Source organism: Lycorma delicatula, chromosome 9, assembly GCF_047948215.1.
Source record: "Lycorma delicatula isolate Av1 chromosome 9, ASM4794821v1, whole genome shotgun sequence".
In the NCBI taxonomy this organism is placed as follows: Eukaryota; Metazoa; Arthropoda; class Insecta; order Hemiptera; family Fulgoridae; genus Lycorma; species Lycorma delicatula.
In genome coordinates this window covers 23,699,821-23,715,409 of record NC_134463.1, presented here as the reverse complement: position 1 = coordinate 23,715,409, position 15,589 = coordinate 23,699,821, and the positions used below count along the sequence as shown (strand labels likewise).

The 15,589-nt window shown below is 27.3% G+C and overlaps 1 protein-coding gene across 1 annotated transcript in view; it reads right to left on the bottom strand.

Moving 5' to 3' along the window:
- The window catches only part of Tbcd (tubulin folding cofactor D), a 43,347-nt gene extending 32,494 nt beyond the window's left edge, over nt 1-10,853 (bottom strand). The window contains exons 1-5 of the mRNA XM_075374767.1: nt 10,374-10,853; nt 9,017-9,186; nt 6,031-6,169; nt 4,368-4,566; nt 1,764-1,998 (exon numbers count right to left, since the gene is read on the bottom strand). Of these exons, the coding sequence (XP_075230882.1) occupies nt 1,764-1,998; nt 4,368-4,566; nt 6,031-6,169; nt 9,017-9,186; nt 10,374-10,757 (1,127 nt within the window). The 5' untranslated portion in view covers nt 10,758-10,853. The remainder of the gene's footprint in view (nt 1-1,763; nt 1,999-4,367; nt 4,567-6,030; nt 6,170-9,016; nt 9,187-10,373) is intronic.
- Between the last annotated feature and the right edge of the window lie 4,736 nt (nt 10,854-15,589).

Sequence of the window (15,589 nt, the reverse complement as noted above, 5' to 3'; positions counted from 1 at the left end):
TCATCTGTTGTACAAAATGCAGTACTAGTTTATAAGCGTAAAAAAAAAATGAAATAAAAACCAATAATTTTGATCTAAAAAAAAAATGTTCTCCCAAATTGTTTGACAAAAGAAAACAGACATTAATATAATAACTACTTCCAGTAAAACTCATACTGACCGCACCCAAACATATATTTAAAAATAATAACTAAAAAAAAGTGAACGTGCAGTAAAATTTTTATCCATGTTCACCATGTTAAATTTGAAATACTACAACTTACAATAAAAATTACTTATTTACATTTGTTACAGATTGGAAATGATAATTTTAAATATGCATAATCTATAAAACTCTGTACCATATTTACCCTGTTCTACTTAGAAGGGTGTGATTTAATCGACAAAACTAATGTAGTAATCCATTTCTGCACGTTATAAAAATAAATTGGAACTTTTCTCTGTTGATTTTTTCTGTTTAAAAGGAATATAACATAAAAATACTTATAAAGTGAATAAGGTTAGTAAAAAAACATAATTTTAGATAATAGATTAACAATGAAGTGATTTATAGAGTAAATAATGCCATTTTGAAGAGGTCAAAAACAGAAATCATATATATAATTTTAATGAAATTAATACTTTTAAGAGTTATATTACACCTCTGCACTGTTCAGTTATATTTAAATTCTATTAACACAAATCACCTTTTACAGCATATTGAGATAAGACATATCTTAACTTAATTTTATCATGAAAGTATTTTCGCAGGTTCACACACCCTCAGTTATGTTTGAATTATTTAATTAAACTGTTTAAAATATATTAAAAATAAACCAGGCACATGTATTTAGATGTGCATTACTGTAGAGTAAATTATCAAATAAAAGCAAAACAAACAAAGCCACGGTAGTTTCATGACAAAATTAAACTAACATATGTATTTCTCAATATTCTGTACTAGGTGGCTTATATTAACAGAATTTAGAATAATCAAAACAATATTTAAGATAAATATAAATATTACTTTACTGAAATTAACCTTTTTGTTATTCATATTATTCCTCTGTACTGTTAAATTAATTTTAAATTCTATTAAATAAACCACCTAGTATAAAATATTGAGATAATACATGTCTTATGATTTGATGCATGATGATGCTGATCTGACATCCTCAGTCATGATTTTTTTCATTATTAATAATTTATGTGTTTATTGGTTATTATTATTATTATTAGTTCTTATTTATAATGTTATTAACACATATAATTCTGTTATTAATAACAGAATTATTTCAATCATGACTGGGGATGCGGGATCCTGCAAAAGTATTTTCATGAAAAATTAAGGTAAGATATGTCTTATATCAATAGCCTGCATCAGGTGGTTTATATAAAAAATATATATATATATACACAGAGAGACAGAGAGTGAGAGAGAGAGAGAAATATGTTTAAATGTTGAAGCATTTCTGTACATTTTTAAAAAGTTATATTTTTTTACAATGATTTCATGTTAGTTTTTTTTATGTCAGATAAAGAGGTAAACAATTTTAGTTTACACAGTAAACACAATCAGCTAAGAACTAAAATTTATTACTTAAAAAGTGATAATTTCAATGTTATCCACTAACCTAAAGTCAATTTATGAACGAATTATTATACAATAAACAGAAGAATTTTCTTTTGGTTGTTTTTAAAGATTTGTATTAAATAGATGCAATAATACTTAAATGTTTATGTGCAGAAGTTATACGTGAAATATTTTCATATATTTATTATACCGGATTGTAATATCTGGATCACGGAGACCTTGTATAAGTTCTTCTATTACTTCCTCAACTTCTGCTGGTACATCAATATCTTCATCATCACTAACTGGAGATGTTTCTGAAGCTTTATTATCAATTATGCTGGGCACCTGTTGCAAACAATCACCTGCATTGAGATTTAATGCGAGTGACCTACTTCCACGACTGTATCGCCAAGTAGCTATCCGAACTTTTAAGAATGTTAGTCCTAAAAAAAGAGAAATAGATATTTTAATTTAAAAAAATGGCTAAGTTATGAAAATCAAGATTAAGAAGAAAAACAGATGTAAGCACTTCATATAAATAAAACCAGTTTAAAAAACATCAACATTTTTATTTAGATTTGGGATACCCTTGGGCTCGCGTAATTGTGAAAATCTCCGATTGGCCACCGATATTCCACCAACGGATAACATATCCCTAAGCTTGTTACTGGGTGAGTTGTACATGCCTCATGCACATCTCAATGGATGGCTAAGTAAACCTAGTCATGAGACTAGGCAGCCATTGGATAGCAGGCAGCATCTTGAAAGTTGACAAGTTGTTCCTTGCTAATGGGTAACAAGCAAGTAAAATAAATGTAATAAAAATAATATTTGGCTAACCTGTGTCTCAGCCACACACTGGCAACACGAATTATTAAAATAAAAAAAGAAAAGGTATTGGGACATGAATTCCGTAAAAAAATTTTTTTTTTAATTACCCTACAGTATATCGTAGAATATTAACCTTATGAATTTTATTATTGCTAAACATGTTTTGAACGGATTTTATTTTTAATTATTTTCAGATAAAATAAATTGCCTCTGTAAAACTAAAATGAATTTATCATATGAAACTTGATTCAGAAGATTTTGGATAAAGATTTCATGTTAAGTTATATTTTTTTTATTTATGTGCACAAGTGTGCAAATGTTTTTAATATCAACACATAAGTCTATAGCAAATATATTTTAGGTTATTATTTATTTAAATTACATAATTATGTTAGTAAAATTTGAATAAGCTGTCATTTGTGCCTACTTGACAATGACAAACTTTTATTTCCAACCATCTCATAATTAATAACCCTTATAGAACCAGTTTACAACTAGAATAACAATAACAAAAATTATTTGTTTTGATTACAAAAAATAAAATAATAATAATAATATTTTACAACTATTTTGAAGAAATTACTGGAATAAGGTTCCTTTCTTTAGCTTCGGATTGAAAACTGTATTTAAGAAGTCTCGGGTACAAAGGGGAGAGATCGTGTAAGCAAGTACACCTTCACCTCGTTTAAGTTAGATATATATTAAAAAAGATAAGCAAGGAAATGTTAAAAATTCATTGCATAATACATTGAAAGAAACCTTTCAATTACTAGAAATAAATCAGTAATAAAGATATTCGTATACGTTCAAATATTTTATGATTTCTTCCGGTACACTCAATAATATAGGTATAAAATTATTTTTTTTTTTAAATTACAGTTTGTAAAATTAAATAATTATTCATAGAACTATAACTCTCCTGTCCAATTATATGTAACCTATCTTTAATCAAGATTAAGAAAAACAGCAATGAGCACTTCATATAAATAAAACCAGTTTTATTTATAAACATCCATTTACAAAGGATCCATTTTAACACATCCATTTAAAAACATCCATTTACAAAGGATGTTTTTTAAACATCCTTTGTAAATCTAAAACCTGGTTAAACAGAATTTTTATTTTGGTTTCCCACAAAATTTTACTATTAATAATGTATATAAAACCCTGAATGCAACAGAATATTTCTAAGAGAGGAATAGACTTTTAAACTGTTATAAGAATTAATTCTGTACAAAACAGAAACATTATCAAGTTTCCTAGAGAAAGTAAAAATATAACAAGCAAAAGTACTAATAAAAATATAATTAGCATTGCTAAGATAGTAATGAAATATTAGTCAATGCTGGTTTCCCGTGGAATGATTATTTTGGGAAAAAAGTAATGAAAAACTGCTTACAAGTGTAATAAGAAACATTATTGTTGAATTCAAGAGAGATCACCTTCCATAAAAGACAGATACTGAGAACTGTCATAACTTGTAGAAACCTTTATCAAGCATATGAAAGCGTGCATTTCATTATTGGTCTATTCTTTTTCTATGATCTTCTTGACAAAAAATGCCATCTGTTGCTTATAACCCCTCCTAAAATCTTTGCTGCTCACTGAATACTGTAAGCATCTACAATTACCCTTAATTCTTTTTCCTCCAATTTTGATTTTGTGGGTGTTAAGTTTAAACTACAAAGGTCATGCTAGGGCATACATGTCCTGTGAAGCCAGTGTATCTTTTTCTGGGTGGATAGAGCTGATTGTAGAACAATATAGGAGATTTAGTTCCTGATTGATGACGATACAATATTACCAATGACTGAAATTCTAATTAGGAAAAGCCATACCTCCTGAAATACAAACACAAATATTTCATCAACAACTGAAACCTATAAAGGTCAAATGGAAGTGGAAAAAATATTAATGTTTATTCAATTCTGAATAAAAGTCAGAAACATAAAGAATTTTACATACTAAAATACATACTCACCAATTCTTTGTATTATTTTAATTGCATATTTTCTAGTCAATCTATAACTGTCATTTCTACATTTTGAATTCAGAATGAATGATAAAAGTTTAGGTGCATGTGGTAATAAATCTTCTCTTTCTCCATGCTTTAAGATTGCTGCTAAACTTGATAATGGACCAAATCTTTTCCAGTCCCCAGATTTTTCTGGAGTACATTGCTAAACAAATTAAAAAATTCATTAAAAGTATTTTACATAAATTTTAAATAAACAAAAAAATTAGCAAACAGACTTATCACTTTTATCAAGAAACCTTTAATTTCCTTATGGACTGGCTTAAAGTAACATGCATTTGAGAATTTCTTTTGGTGTTCAGCAGGCTTATAAAAACATTAAAACCCAAAACTAAGTAAAGCTCCTTATCTTTGTACAAATTACAACAACTAAAAGAGAATATTATTTATTTAATTATTATAGGTTTATTTAAATAAAGAATTGCAATTATTTACATTTTTTAAATGATATCACCAGTGAAAACCATGTAAGATATTCATGTTGAAAATCTAAATCTTCCTGGCTAAAAGAAACCTTAAGTTTCAAAAGCCTTACCAATAAGTAAAAATCAAGACATAGATAAAATAAGCTTCGAATACACAAGGCCACAAAAACATAAAATACATAAATAAAATAGGCAAAACATCATTATTGACAGAAATATCAAATTAAAACAAAAGTAAGCTAAGCTTCTTACTACTATTGTGTAACACTGACACTGGAGACATTGTGTAACTCTTAAACTACAGACAGAGCAAACTTTTCAGAAATAATAATTGATAATTTATAGTTGTTAAAACAGATTGATGGGATTCTATTTCACAGTAAAAAAAAAAAACAAAACATTTTTATATGAATGAGACCCTCTCTCATGTTGTTTATTTTGAAGGAGTTTGGAGATCTTTTTTATTAAGACTGGACATCTAATTTCTGATATCCCTGAATAAAGATACCCTAAACAACTGAAAGGCTGTAAGCAAAACAGCTACCTACTGTTTTCAAAGAGTCTTGCTTATTAACTCTATGGACAGACTGTCTCTTCTTTACTATTTAACACATTCTCTTAACCTTTATATCTTAAACTCAAATGGTGTCTGAAAGTGAGAACTTGTTTGATTTATTGTTTTTTTTTTAGCATTTAAATGGTTTGGAAGAAGCAAATTTAACTCATCCAGGGATTTTTATATTGAGTTACTGTAAAAAAAAAAATGAAAATTTAAGTCTACCTAGGCTACCGATACTTTATTTAATGCTTATAAAATACAAATGGGTCACTAATTTCTCCTATTAAACATATACATGCAACATAAACATAACATGCAATTTTTATGGCAGAAAAAAGGATTTAGGTTGGGATGCAACTGACAATTCACAAACAACATATTGTCATCACATGTGACAAACTGGTTACCATTGCACTAATCAGTTCAAAAGCAATGAAACCAGTTTGTATACATTTGATTGCTCCTTATACATATCCATCTAATATTTTTCAGATTACATTTTTATTTTTATTAAGAATATAAGTATATTAAACAAAAAAATTAAACTGTAATTATAAAACTTGCTCTATATTATCCATAAATAAAATTGCTTCATAAACCTACACACAGAAACATAATAACTTACAGAGAATATCCATTCAAAGAATGGCCCGAGATGTAGCTGTTTTACATCTGAACGAGTAAATAACCTAGCAGAGAGGTATGCAGCAGCATCTCTACATTTGTCAGCCACCAATAGATATTTTTTACACACATTTAACAACCTAAAAAAGAAAGAAGGTTAAGAAAATAAATAATATTTTTGTGAAATTATTCCCATTACAACCCTTTCATGCTTAAATATATGCATTATCTTACTACAGTTTTGACCAACAATAACTTGAGGAAGATTAATTACTTGAAAGGTTAAGACAAAAATATTTTATTTACAGTAATCATTAAGTTGTCTTTTTTTAAATTAAATTAAAACCAATAATTTATTTTTAAATTAAAAAAAATTTTCAACATTCTAAAATAAAATTACTACAGTTGGTGTTATGTACATTGCAATTCATAGCTACTGTTTTATACAGTTTTAAACAACTTTTTTAAAATATAAACAGTATAAAATGAAACCCCATATATATCCACACAAGGAATTTTAGATGTTAACTTTTTCTCAGAAAAACAACAGAATATGGTAAGGTATGTCTGAACTGGCTATTGTCACTAGTAAACTGATTTTGTCACTAGTAAACTGATTTTCCCAAGCTGTTTGTGAAAAAAAGAACATCTTACTTACACTCAATACAAATTAGATATACAATTCAATCATCCCTAAATACACTAAGTTAAGTGGTCATTCAATACACAGTTACCAACTTTGAGATAAAAAAAAAGATTATAATAAAGATATTATTTACTGGTTTGGACATTTGTTAACTTGTTAATACCATTGAATCTGGTGATATTTAAAACAATTCAAATTATTTCACTCTTGTCAAAGATGGAAGAGTTGAAATTAAATTGCTGCATCATATTAAAAAAAATAAATACATTTTTTAAAGAAAAATCAACTACAGGACCAACATAATTAAGCCAAAAAGGACAAACAAATTCTGTATGTATAAGAACCAATACCTAAACAGGGGTTTACATATTGCGTTATTATACTGTATGTTATTTATACTGTATGGTACAATTTATTAACGGTTTTTTGTTTACAAATATATATATATATATATATATATATATATATATATATATATGTGTATACACACACTCACTCTTTTTTTAATTCACTAGCTACCTTGACTGTCTTTTTTTTAAATATCAAAGACATAACTAGTCCCCACCATGTCATATTTAACATTTTCCAGTGCACTACAAAACTATAGAATCTATGAAAATAAAATGCATAAGTAGGTACTTATTCTTTACATGGAAGTCATTACCCATAGTTTACACTTTATATTATATTTAAGTAGATTATAATTAATAATCTAACTGTTTATCTTTCCAATGCATTGAATGTAGGTAAATAGAAATTAATATTTCCCTTTAATGATTTACCAGAAAGGGTATAATTTCCATTAATACAGTGCCACATAAACTTAGGGGAAATGTAAAAGTTTAAGTGATGGTTCAATGCTTCTTTTTCCTCGCCTTTTTGCTTCCTTACATCCTTTTAATTGTTTGCATGTGGCATTCCACAGTTCAACAAAACTATGCTAATGAGGACTCTTCCCATTCCAAGTTACTGGATTGATGTGCTAGCTAAAAATTCATTATATGGTTGACTCCTCTTGTACATGTTTTTATTTCTATTAGTAAAGTAAGACACAAACTATATGGCACCTAGAATACAAAAAAAAAATCATGAGTTTAGTAGAAAAATTCTTCTAAACATCCACTGCTGCTGCAAAATTCAGCCATGATTATTTTTTGGCTCACTAAATAAGTTTTCATCAACCTCTGTGATGATTCGTTATTTAAATAAAATTTATATAAGGTTTACACATGTAATTACTCCAACTGATAGGAACAATTACGTACTTAAAATGGCTATTGAAATAATTTCAAATTCATCTCAAAACCACTTCATGGATGTAAATTTGTGTGACCATGCATATATGAAACGGCAGCAAGGTACAGAATCTTGGGCCCTCAAATTAAATTTACACGTACATATTAATCTGTTCCCTTATTAAAATATCATAATACACTACCACTGTAATTAAATACTCCTGTTTTACAAGAATTTAAACGTGGATTTTAATGAAAGAGGTAAATCCTATAATTTAATTATTGTCATTGTGTAAATGCACCAAATAGGCATGAAAAGTGAACAAACTCATACAAACTGGTGGTGCATTTGTTTGCAATTCCCAGCACAAATTGCCAACAACAGAAACTGATAATGAATCTTATTTATTATTTTTATTTAACATATCAAAAATAAATAATAATTATAACCAGCAGTAATAGAATAATAATGCAGATGAACTTATGAAATAGTAAAATATGAGTGGCCTGGACAACGATAAGTAAAAAAAAAAAACCATCATAATTAAAAAATCATTATTTTTTTTGGTTATCCGAAAATACTTGGCTGATTACTACTATCAAATTTCTCAGAAGGAACGTCAAATCCTTTTGAAGGGTCTCATGGGTTATACAACCACCACTATAAATATCTGTTTGGTTATGAGATAACCAAATATATAATAAATAATTCTAAAAGTACAAATATAATCTAACCAAACTTAACCTACACTCGCTAACCTTTGCTCACTAGTGAAGCGAGCATAGGTTAAGTTTGATGGTTCTTATGATAAATATATATATATATATATATATGTGTGTGTGTGTGTGTGTGTGTGTATATATTTACTTTGTTATCTCATAACCGAACATGGACAAATATTTACTGGATATTTATAGTGGTGATCATATAACACATGAGACCCTTTTTGAAATCCACTCTTTTATACAATCAGTGAAAAAAGAGTAGGAATTCTATTTTGATAATAAATAATTATATTCTGAACGTAATCACCTATCAAACTAAAACTGAATTACATCCTATTATGAAATAACAATCTCACAAATGTAAGACACAATTTACTAACCTATCTATAGTCGAAATTTCTTGAACACCACAATCAAGACGTGCCATATGAAATGGTATCATCACAATAATAGAAAGCCATAACAATAAGCAATATCTTGTTTCCCAGGTTGCAGTGTCTTTCTCATCCTGGACTTCAAGAAGTTGTAGAACAAGTTCCAAATCTGAAACCTACAATTATATATCATATTAATTATTATGATTCATTTTACAAAATTAATTTTGCAGAGTGTGAAAAATATGCCTAACCAAGATTCAAACCTGAAACATCTGGATGGAAGGTAGTAACCTCATTAATCTAGACTGACAAGTTGTGCTGGAGTAATATTGCGGTTTTTCACATTTGTAAACATTTTCAATGTTTACAATGTTTTGATTATAAAAATTCTGTAATACATTTTCATACACAAGATTTGAGATTGTGAATGAATTGAAAAAAAAAGCAGAAACATTAATCAGTTGTTTGGAGATGAAATCATGCAACATGCAAAATTAAAGCATAAATAATTGTAATTCTAAATAAAACATATTTAGTATATGTTCTATCTGCTAATTTTATCAAAGAATATTCTTGCTTCCCGACAGATCTCATTTATTGTCACATTTTATATTTTCTTATTCAAACTGTGTCAATGGTTTTGTAGTACAATACATTTTGAAAACTGTTTTTATTACCTTTGGCATAATCTTTAATAGACCATTTTAGTAAGCTACTTTCTTTCCTTTTAATTCATAATTTAAAAAAATAAATAAATATAGCAGTTGTCAGTATTTTATAGTATAACAACTAAATCAATGTATCTGATAATGCATGTAAGGCAATAATGAATGGGCATTATGAAGAATAATAGAATTCATTTTTAAATCTTAACAGATGGTAGCTTCAACATGTTGATATGATTGCACAACATTTTGCTGCTTTGTAAAAAATAACATAAATCCCTAGAAATAATAGTTTACATAGAATTTTTCAGTTAAGGCAACATTAAATGATAGGTTAGGTCTTTTTAACAAAAATTAATAAGTACTCCTAAAAGATCTACAAAATACATTATTAATACAACCAACATTTACAGGTGAAATGTTGCTCAATTTTTATTTATTTATTTTTTTTTTAATCTCATTGATTAAAAGGGTATAATATACCAGAAAAAACTTTAGAACGTGGGAAACTAAACAATCGAGGTTACACAAACCCAATACTTTAACGCCCACATGAAAATATTACAGAGAGCACTAATGAATGCGTCTTTACAATCACTTTCTTTAACATCACTTTCCAATCAGTAGATAACTTTATCAAATAATAATTAAAATAACCACCATAAAAACAATAGCATGTGTATCAAAACACTAACCTCATGAGGCAAATGTCGAACAACAACCTTATAGCCTCTAACATTCACAATAATAAAAAGATACTGAAATGCTCTATGTTTCAATTCGATTAAAGAGTCTGACAGCCTTACTACCGATATAATTTCATTCAATATCTGTTCCAGGTACGGATCTAATAAATGTGGTTGTTCTTTGTATTGGCTAAGTATGTATTTAAACTTCTCATTAGCAAGCTCAGATTGTCGCATATCCTCAGATAATTGATCTTCTTTTAAGTTATTTATCATAGATAAAATTTCTTTCCATTCTGAAAAACTCTCTAAAGCACAACCCAATCCAATATTTTCAACAGCTTCATCATCGTTCAATGTAACTACATCGTCCACTTCCGACGGTACAACCATTTTGAAACATTTACGACAAGATACCAGAATCCTTTAGTATTTACAAGTTGCTAAGCAAACCGTGTGTTATCTTGATTTCATTTTTATGTTTACTGCCCCTATAGTATTGAGATGTACCATTAATAAACTGATGATTACATGTGATAAACTGATTGTATTGGCTAAGCAAATGAAATTTTTTTAATTATAGTACATCATATAATATTAAAAATGGTAGAATCGGAAATTGTAGGTTAATGTTTAAATATATATGTATATATACACTAGGAAAAAATCTACATGGAAATAAATATTTACTTATACTTTAAGGATTATAATAAAATTCAAATATTGTGATCAATTTTACAAAAAAGATAGTAAGTATATCGATTAGAAAGCAATCCTGTGAAATAATTGGCTTATTTTTTGTCAAAACCTTCACTTATTAAATTTAACATTCAGCGCACTTGTATTAAAAATATTTAATTCAAGTCGATATTCACAAAAAATAGTAACTTAGTCAAATTAGTACTCTTTTTCTCAGAGTGACTTCGCTGACTACTCTCGTAATAAGTCAAATTCTCGATGTACGTAGTTATACGGTAACTTTAGGTGTTAGTTGTAACAATGAATGTTAGTTGTACGGTAACTTTAGAGGAAGTTAATGTGCGAGTTGAAGTGCGGAGTTCACGTTCATTGTTTATTTTTTTCCGTATTTAAATTAACAACGTTTAACATTCATTAATTATCTGGGTTTACGGTGTACATTTTGAAATTCTTTGTGTTACCTTTTTCAAAATCTACAATTTACAGTTGCCAAACATTTGTCTTTACTTTTAGTTAAAATATAAAGCAATTGTGTCTGAAACTAAAACAATCCCTTGTGTTACGTTGTCATGAAAATGAACCTCTTTAAACCAAACTATAATTTCCTGCTACTATTGTTTGTGATTTAATAAGTTAGAATTTATTCATTAAAATTTTTAAGGAGAGTACCAAATATGACAAATGATTGAGTGTCATTTTCCAGTTAAATTATATGTTTTAACTTTTTTCTTAAGTAACAATTATTTTGCTTTCATTGTCCTTTTTTTAATGTCAAGAAAATGTTAAAATTTTCAATCTCGATTTAACTTTTTTATAGGTATATGAGTTCCGTACTTTATTGTGCGTTCACTTCGCAAAGTCGAATAAAACAATTCCTTAAGTTTCAAATAGTGATACTATTTTCATGAGCTTGCCTTTGTAGTGTTTTCGAATTTCTTGACTGTATAATATCGAATTACACATTATAGGAAGTACTACATTTTTAACAAATTTCTTTTAGATATTTAATTGATTAAACTAAAAATTACGATTAGTTGGCTGAGTTATATTTGTAGGAGTTTCATAATCTTTTTCTTGTTAATTTATGTCTGGCTTAGAAATTAAAGACATTGAGAATATAATCAGTTAATGAGCATCTTAACTGTTTATTAAATTGTATATATAAACTGCTATATTCTCTTCGTTTGTTATCAAGCTCAAATTAGTTTTATAATTTTGTATGTTGAGAAAGGTAGTTAATAAATTTGACATTCATTGAATGAATGTGAGCGAATCAAATGATTTTACGACTTATATTTTTATTTGTAGAACATTCATTACTAATAGCTAGTTATGGAATTAATGAACTATATCCATAAAACATTTATTGAGAACATTAAAACATCACTTGAGAACATTAAATTTTATTTTATATTTTTTTTATTTTTTATACATTAAATTTAATATTTTTAGATTCAAAAACAAAGGTAACATTTAAAGTGATTATTGTAATTTTTGTTCTCAAATTAAAAAAAATATATATAATTAAATAATATATGGGAATAATTGTAATTAAATTTTTAAACTCTTTCTTATTTTTGTATACCACCTAGCAGACCTCTTTTGCATAGCGTTAATACAGTACAGTATTTGTCTTTTATCTTAATCTAAGGGAGACTGGGTTCAAATCCCAGTTAGGTATGGTATTTTTCTTATAAAAAAAAAAATACAGCATTTGCCGATATTAATTGATTAATTATTATCAGTTTCAAAAATAACTTTCTTAATAAATTAATTGAATTTTTTTAAATATAATAATTAATAATAAATATATTTTTTCATAAAATTAATAAATTGAAAACAATAAAAACGTTTTACATAAATTACATAGGTAATGAGGTACTTACGTATTAACACCACCGCAGCTACATCTTTATTTGAAAACAAAGTAGTCAATCGGATTTCGGTGGATTATCATTAATTGGATTTCGGTGCTATAACATTGAGGTTATAATATTAATAAGGTTATAATATTATTCATATTTAATGTTAATTATAAGAGGTTAGCGAGCGAAGGTTATATTTAGTTAGGTTATACGTTCAATTTGTCAGTACACGAAGTCAACATAACCTGAACAGCAGCTGTAGCTGCGGTGGCGTTAATACGTAAGTACCGGTAATGAAAACTAAAAGGTGCAAATTTTGATTGTTAAACAATCATTAGCATTTTTAAGGATAATTGGTAAAATTATATATGAATACTAAAAAATAAACAAACATTGCATATACAAATAATTATAAAAATACTATTTCCAACTATATTTTTTTAAATTAAAATAAAAACAACTTTAATTAAAACCTTTACAGAATTTTTTTGAACAGTTATAGCACCAAGCAGAAAGTTAGTTTAAAAGCAGGACCAAAATTTTGTCATGGCTGAAAAGAATAATATATATATATATATATATATATATATATATATATGTGCCCTAACATATTGCATATTTGATAAAGAGTTTTTAATAATTCTTTTTTGTGGACAGGTAAAAATACTCTTTTTGTAGTTTTTTCAAGCATTGTGTATTTTGTTGGTTTTTCATGTGTCTTTTATTTTTATAGTTATATTTATCTTATTTATTCATGTTTTTTTTTAATATGTATATATATTTTTTGGCTTGCATTGTTTTGTCCACAAATTAACAATGCACTCATAGAAATGTATTAATTTTTACTTTATAATGTAATTAAAATATTGAGCTATTAGTTACTTTTCAGAATGGTATTATTTTAATTTTATATGAAAATTACCTAGCGTGTATGTTTTTGTATGTGTTTTAATAATTACTGTTGTTACATAAAAAATAATTAAATAAGTTTGTATGTAATTATCATTTACGTGCTTATTAATTAATTCTATAGTATTATAGTTAAGTAATTTCTGTTGAATTTATTGATAATTTAAATAATCATACATAGGTTTTAGTTACATAGAGTAATACAGAAATAAAAATATATATGAGTTTAGTTTGCTTGTTTGTCACCTATGGCTGTAAAACATGAATTTTATAAAAAAAGAAATGAAAACATGTTAAGGAGGTTTTGTGTGCCAATTAAGGTGGGAGATAATTAGAGAGTGCAACAGAAAGTATGACAAACCCATAGATGGATACCTATTAACATATTTGTAAAGACATAAAGTTGGCGAGGGCATATTGAGAGAGTGGAGACAGGGCAGTCAAGTTAATACTGAAGGAAAAACTGGGCTGGTCAAAATAATTTAAAAGAATTGCTGCGTACAAAAAGGTGGATATATGATATTACAGGAGATGCGATTTCAATCTGTAGGCGGTGATGGTGTTATTGAGGCTTACTCAAAGCCCATCGAGGGCTGTAGAGGTGCAGAAAATAAAAATTTCAATACTTAATTTTAAAAATGTTATTTGCTATTTAGCTTTTATTTTATATTACCTTTAATTTATATTTGAACATAATTAAAATTGTATTACCGCATTAAGTTATTTAAATACTATATTAAGGTTATTATTAAAAATTAATGTTAGAATGTTGAACAGTATCACGATTATAATTTCATTTATTACTAAAGCATTCACACTATCAAGGTCATTAGCCAAAAAGTTCTGATAGTATAAAATTACCCAGCCAAATTTACTAGTACCAACATAACTTCAGTGACGTATGGAAACATCATTAGGATTAAGGGTTCTCCTTACTTAAAGAATTCTTTTAAGCATAATCTACAGTACATTCAAAGCCATGTGTTGGCTTTACATTTAAAGGAACCTATGCACGTAGAGGAATTATAATATTAAATATAAATAAGTTATTTGACAGCTTTTAGAGTGTAGATTAGTCTGTCAGACAATTAATCAAGAGAGATCGATGGATTCCTGCAAGGAAAGTTTCTTATTGAAAAATTGTTTTTTTCCCTTGATGTATTCAGTTTTATTTTGTGGCTGCCTTAAGATATAAATTCTACAGAAAAATAAACAAAATTGGAATTACTAATATATGTCTTAAGGTACTAGTAGCAATATCTCCTTATTTTACACATTTTTGTGGTATATATTTTTACTTTCCTGTCTAGCACTATAACTGTAGAATGTAAATTATTTTAATCAATCCAATTTGGGCATGTGCCGGTTTTCACCGGATCTTGATATTTTGATACCTAAGGAACCCTAAAAACCAGATGGAAATATTTTGGATGTTCATATGTACTTGTGTGTATTTGGCGTTTCACATCTTATATCTCTAGAACTACTGGACCAATTTTGACCAAAGTTGTTCAGATTACTTCCTATATATGAGGGATTGACGCCATTAAATTTTCACCTTAAAAGGTCAAGGGGGTGAGACTAGAGCAAGGTTACCTTCTGTATCTCGAGATTTCACCTAATTAAGTTCTTATATTTCTAGGAACATTTATTAACAATTGAAAAATAATAATAATAAATAATTGCAAAAAAAAGTTATCAAAAATGCACCCCACATCAAACATTATCTAGTAGCTAAGTGGGTATCCTGTC